Source organism: Sphaerodactylus townsendi, linkage group LG09 (genome assembly GCF_021028975.2).
Source record: "Sphaerodactylus townsendi isolate TG3544 linkage group LG09, MPM_Stown_v2.3, whole genome shotgun sequence".
NCBI classification, from domain to species: domain Eukaryota; kingdom Metazoa; phylum Chordata; class Lepidosauria; order Squamata; family Sphaerodactylidae; genus Sphaerodactylus; species Sphaerodactylus townsendi.
In genome coordinates, this window is record NC_059433.1 from 82,423,865 (window position 1) to 82,429,953 (window position 6,089).

At 50.3% G+C, this 6,089-nt stretch overlaps 1 protein-coding gene across 1 annotated transcript; it reads left to right on the forward strand.

Moving 5' to 3' along the window:
• The first annotated feature begins 1,004 nt into the window (after positions 1 to 1,004).
• On the forward strand, positions 1,005 to 4,978 carry TMEM74 (transmembrane protein 74). The gene is made up of 2 exons (XM_048507310.1): positions 1,005 to 1,132; positions 2,028 to 4,978. Exon 2 carries the CDS (start codon positions 2,215 to 2,217, stop codon positions 3,154 to 3,156), a length of 942 nt encoding a protein of 313 aa, XP_048363267.1. The 5' UTR covers positions 1,005 to 1,132; positions 2,028 to 2,214; the 3' UTR covers positions 3,157 to 4,978.
• The last annotated feature ends 1,111 nt before the right edge of the window (positions 4,979 to 6,089 follow it).

The window sequence follows — 6,089 nt, forward strand, 5'->3', positions numbered from 1 at the left end:
TACACAGCAATTCTACTCAGGTCTAATCAATGATGTTTACTCACAGGAAAGTGCATATTCCTGAAACAGGTGTATGGGAGCTAATAGGAGATGGGGGCTACAGTTTTGAGGGTCCATAACTTTGGCCCCCCTGAACCAAACTGCACCAAACCTAGGGGTATCTATCAAAGGTTTTTTAAAATCTTGTGCTTTATAATAAATAGCACCCTTTCGTTAAGGTTGTCAGGTTTATCCCAGCTACTGGTGGGGATGAGGGGTAGGGTTGCCAGATCCAAAACCCAGAAAATTTTGGGATGGATTCTGGGAAGAATCTCAGTGGAGTACAATGCCATAAAGTCCACCCTCCAAAGATCTGCAGAACTGCTGTAATTCTAAGGCATCCTCAAGCCCCACCTGGAGGTTGGCATCCCTGTAAAACAGGAGAGATGAAGTCAACTCTGGAGCCCAGGGGGGTAGGCAACCTGTTTTTCTCAGTAAAAACTTCCATTTTCTCCAGGGATACTGATCTCCGGAGTCTGGAGCGGAATTGTAACCCCCAAGTCCCACATGGAGGCTGACAGGGTTGGGGGCCTCTTTGCGTTTGCTCCTGAGGCCAAAAGGTGAACAAAACCACCACAAACCCTCTTTGAAAGCGTTATCCGTTCCATTTGTCCTCTCCTTTCTCTCCTCCCCAAATCTGAAATAATGTTTCCGTTTGTCCTTCCTCTTTAAACTTCAAACAGCCCCTGACTGGTTTCCATCTGAAAGCACTCTGCACATGCTCCAACTACTGTTCTTCTTGAATAAGAGTCCCATGCGCTTAGTTTTTGCTCTGAAAAACACTTTATGGATCCCAGCTCTGGCAACCCCGCCCCGGCTCAGGCAGCACCGCGCTTACCCCTCCAGGGACGCCCATGCAAACTTGACCCACCCTTCGAACGCGCGGAAAGACTACATCTCCCAGCAAGCCGTGGCAAAGGGCCCCTCCTTGGCGGCGCCTCCCCAGCCGGCTCGCTCCACCCTCCCCAGCCCCGGGGGAAGGAGGCGCGCCGCGAAGCGTGGAGGGCTACAAGTGCTTCTCGCGGAGACTTTGGCGGAGCAACCGGGGTTGGCCGCGATCGCCCCGCCGGGGCCTGCAAACTGGGGGGAGAAGGTAGGCCGGGGGGGGAGGGAGCGGGACCCCGCAGAGTCCCCCTGGAGACGGCGGCTCTTTGCACTTTGCAGAGAAACCCCGGGCAGCCTCACTCCCCTGCGCGCAGGGACGTTGGGCAGGCGGTGTTTTGCAGCTGCGTTTCACCGAGCCGGGGGGATAACATTGAGCAAGTATAACGTGCGATCAGTTTCACAAACTCTGCTTTTTTAAAATAAATGTTTTTTTTTAAAGTAACAGCACTTGTTTCTCAAGGGAGCGATGGGTTTTAATTGCCCCCGGTGCCCCCCCCCCCCCCGCATGCGACGCGTTGCACCCGGGAAGCGATTTTAATCCGATCTCCAGAGCCGCTTTCGGGAAAGCGCTGCTTTCCCTCTCCCTGGGATGATCTGCTTTCCACCAGAGACGCGAGATCCCGGATTAGGGAGCGACGAGGGATTTGCTTCCTAATTAGAGGATGGATTTGAATTCGGGGCTGCCGCCGTTTCGGTTTTGCGGGTTGGCTCTTGGGAGATTGAAAACTCAAGAGGCGACGTTTGGCGCCCCTGTAGGGTTGGGGATGTGCGGAAAGGACCCGGGTGGCTCTGCCGCCTTGCGATTGCCGAGGGATTATTTCCATAATGGGATCGCGGTGTCAAAGGTTGATCAGAGAGCCTAATGGGTTTGAAACGGCAAGAGGATTTCGGCTTTTAAGTGCTTGATTGAAAGCATCGCGTTTGCTGTCTGTCCCCCCACAACACTCGCGTGCACAACTTGCGCGCGCACGGTGTCAGCCCGGGAGAAGGATCAGGGTAATGGCTGGAGTCATGTTTCTGGAGCGCTTCCCTTTCTCTAGTAAGGTATTATGATGATGAAGCTGTTTCTCTCTCCCCATTCCCCACCCCTTTTGCATTTGCAGATTGGAAAAAGAATAGATGTCAGAGGGAATTTGTTTAATTGGGTCGCGGCTGACAGAATCCCAGCAAAATACTGGCCGGAGTGCAAGAGAGGTCCTTTGTGGGCCGTGCTGTCATTGGGTGATGGCGGAATTTGCTGACGGCTGGATTCGTTGGTGGTAGCCCCTGTTGGGTTCACGGGGCGCTCCAATGGCTTCCGTGGAACTTCTGCGTCTCGCCGAGGAGGGTGAGCGGTCGGAGCTGCGCCGCAACGGGGATTGGAGTTTGGATGCTGTCCCGAGTCAAGGCCAGCCCAGGGAAAGTGAGGAGAGGACTAGGATGTCAGCCACGGCCACGGAATCTTCTAGGAGACATGCTGAAGCTGCGGAAAAGACAACCACAGCCGATCCTGTGAAGGACCTTGTCTCCTTCAGTTCCCCATTACCCCTCTCCCAGGAGTACTCAATGGTAGATGGCACCATCTGCTATCCCGGCCACTCCAAAGAAGGAAAGGAGGCGCCCCAAAAGAAAGCCTGCTGCTGCGAATTGGAAACCTCTTTCACTCATGTGGATGAAAATGTCAACAATCTAGAGCACGGGAGAAATCTTACTGATAAGAGCTGTTGCCAAGACCACGATCTCCTTCCCTACCCTGATCCATGTGGAGATATACCCCTGGAGTGGCCCTATGATCCCCCCTCCCTCGTTTCCGAGGAAGATGATGACACCGGCTCGGAAGCTGCTGGAGGGAAGTCTGTAGACTATGGCTTCATCAGCGCCATCTTGTTTCTGGTCACTGGGATTTTGTTGGTGATCGTGTCCTACGTGGTTCCTCGAGATGTGACCGTGGACCCCAGCACGGTGGCGGCCAGGGAAATGGAGCGGCTGCAGAACGAGAGCGCCAAGATCGGGGCTCATTTGGATAGGTGTGTGATCGCCGGGCTCTGCCTTTTAACCCTGGGGGGCGTGGTGCTGTCTAGTTTGCTCATGATATCGATGTGGAAAGGAGAGCTCTACCGAAGGAACAGGTTTGCGTCCACCAAGGAGTCAGCCAAGCTGTACGGCTCCTTCAATTTCCGAATGAAGTCTTCCACCAGTGATAATATAGAATTATCATTAGTTGAGGAAGACACTCTCATCATAGATAGCTAAGACATCCATGATGTTAAGTTGGAATGGGGGAAATTATATTAAGCAGAACAGATGATACTTAAGGCACCAGAAAAGGAGCGTTGTCATCTAACCTGAAATGGAACATTTGCATTATTCGGGCATGTGTTATTGTGTGAAATGATGACAGGGATAAATATGTGGATAATACAGACTCTGGTTTGAATTTAGATTGACAGAGAAGGGCTAGTTCCAGGAAGGGCTGAAATCCTGAACTTGCTGGGAAGTAGATTCCGTTGAAATCCATGAGGCATAGGGGTCGCTCCCATTTGTACAGTTTTTACTTGGTGAAGGAACAGCTTGCACGTGTGAATGGGCCCTTGGAAAGAGAGTGTTCCAGAGATCCAACATCTGTATTTCCTTGCTTCACATGTATTCATTCTCAGTGGGGCCCGTTCACACCTTAAGATGCGAGGAACTAAGTAGACAGTCCTAAAGGGGCAGAGATTTTCAAGCGATGGACGTTCATGTTGTGAACAAGACCCTGATGAGCGAAGTTGCCTCCTGTGCCTTTTTTACTTGACTCATTCATGCATGCCTGTTGTCACTTGATGTCACAGTCCTCTGGCTGCATCGCTAACAGCTGACTGTGGCAAAGCGAGGCTTTCAAAGTGATCCCGAAGCTCTGCCTTTGGTGTTAAACCCCCTGATGGCTCCTTCCCAAATACCAGTGATAAATATTCATGTGTGAATTCATGCCCCTGCTTCCAAGCCTTTGTGCTTAGGATTCCAATCGCAACAGAACCGTTGGGTTTTCACATTTGAAACGGAAATGCATGACATTTTGGGACGTTTAGAATATTAATTGCCAGCTGTCCCTCTGGTTGAACGTACCAGGAAACCTTTCAGAGCTACAGAAATGCCCCTGGCATCAGATGGCTTGACTGGAAATAACTCTTTTTATAACAGGTACAACCAAAGTTTGTGAATAATGCCAGATTTTGCAAACTTTCTTGTGGTACGCTAAAATATTGCCTGTGACATCTTTTTTGTGTAGCTCATCTCTCTCTCTCCCTCCTTTCCACCCACTCTTCATATAAAGTATTAATACTGCCACTTTAAAAATTGTTACGGCCCACATGCAAGGTTAGCGATAGACAATGTGATAATATGTGAAGAGGGACCAATAATCAGTCACAAGTGCTGCCATTTGGTATTTCATTGATTTGGAGCATTTCATCTGATTTGGAGTGTTTGAAGCTCAGCTGGCCAAGGGTGACATTGGATTTTACACTCAGTTCCTCCATGCTCAATTCAAGGCCTAAAAAGGTCTACTTTAAGGCCTAAAAAGAATGCATTCACTGTTCGACTTTTAACCCTCCCTAAAGCAACCTTGCAGGAGTGTGGAGCATTTGTTTTGGTTTTTTTAAGGGACAGCTTTAAGAATAATGTGAAGGCAATCCTGCGCCTTTCTAGTTTCCTCAAGTTTTGCACAAGCAAAGCAGCCTTTTCAGTACTTCAGAAAGATGCTGCACTCCGGCTTTTGGCCAGGGGAAGAAAGCTCCAGTTTACCTAAGCAGAGGAAAGATATATACAGCTGTTTCCAAAGACAGATGGAGCTTGGCTTCTGCAAACTGGGAAACTATGGAAGGAACACATGGAGGCCAGGAGTGGAATAGTTGTGGCTGGGTATTTTGTGAGTGCAATGGCCTGCATGTTTAGCCTGTTAGTGTAAACTAATCCAGTTCAATGGGACAAGACCCCCTAAGAGCTATCCTGTTTCCCAGAAAAAGATTCCAGCTCTGTTCCGCCCACACCACCCAGATCTGACCTAAACATGCACACAAAACACTCTCCTTGCTGGTTCTGGGTGGTTTTCTGGGCTGTGTGGCCATGGTCTGGTGGATTTTGTTCCTAACGTTTCGCCTGCATCTATGGCAGGTGAAACGTTAGGAACAAAATCCACCAGACCACGGCCACACAGCCTGGAAAACCCACCAGAACCAGTTGAATCCGGCCATGAAAGCCTTCGACAATACTCTGCTTGCTGTTAAGCATAGAGAGGTGAGTAGTGAGTGATCGCAGTGCTGGTTCCAGGTTTAGGAAGGCCGTGAGCAGACTTTGCCCAGGGGGGCCCCTTTGACTCCCCACCAGTTCAGCTTCATGTCTCCTTTGCCACCCCCACCCCCACCTGTGTGTCTTCCACATGGCTGCGCAGCTTTCCTTCACTCTCAAGCCCTCACAGCCTTGACCACTTTCATATCCTTTCCCCAACACACATGCAGGTCTGTATAGCCTTCCTGTATTGGTGTTGGGAAGCTGTGAAGGTGGGTGGTGGAATGCTTGCAATTGAGTGGATAGAGAGGTGGCAGACAAGTGGCAGAGAGGTTTATGGGTAGGGGAGGTCAGTGCCAGAAGCTCTGGGCCCTGGCAGCTGCCCCACCTCAAGGTATGCTGACACCTGCCCTGAGTTACCTTTGGTCCCTCCCCCAATCCCATTCTTCACATTTAGCTCCCACCCTTTCTGAAAGGAACTCAGGCCTGTTTCATGGTCCCCCTTCCGTCCTTACAAGCACCCTGTAAGGTTCTTGGCTTAGTGGTCAAGAGTGGCAGACTCTAATCTAGAGAACTGGGTTTGTTTCCCTGTTTCTCCACATGAGTGACCAACTCTAATCTGGTGAACCGGGTTTGTTTTCCTGCTTTTTCATATGAAGCCTGTTGGGTGACCTTGAGCTAGTTACAGTTCTCTCAGAATTCTTCCATCCCTACCTACATCACCAGGTGTCTGCTGTGGGAAGAGGAGGGGAAAGAGTCTGTAGGCCGCTTTGAGATGCCTTACAGTTGAGCAAAGTGGGGTATAAAAGCCAATTCTTCCTCTTCTGCAAGGCCCAGGTTGGGACCCTGGGCCTAGAATCGACATGCTTTTATTCACTTCCTTCATTTAAACTCTGCCTTTCTCCCCAGTGAGGACTCAA

Excerpts from the sequence above, each read along its gene's own strand:
- TMEM74 (XM_048507310.1), top strand. The coding sequence starts at position 2,215 with ATGGCTTCCGTGGAACTTCTGCGTCTCGCCGAGGAGGGTGAGCGGTCG.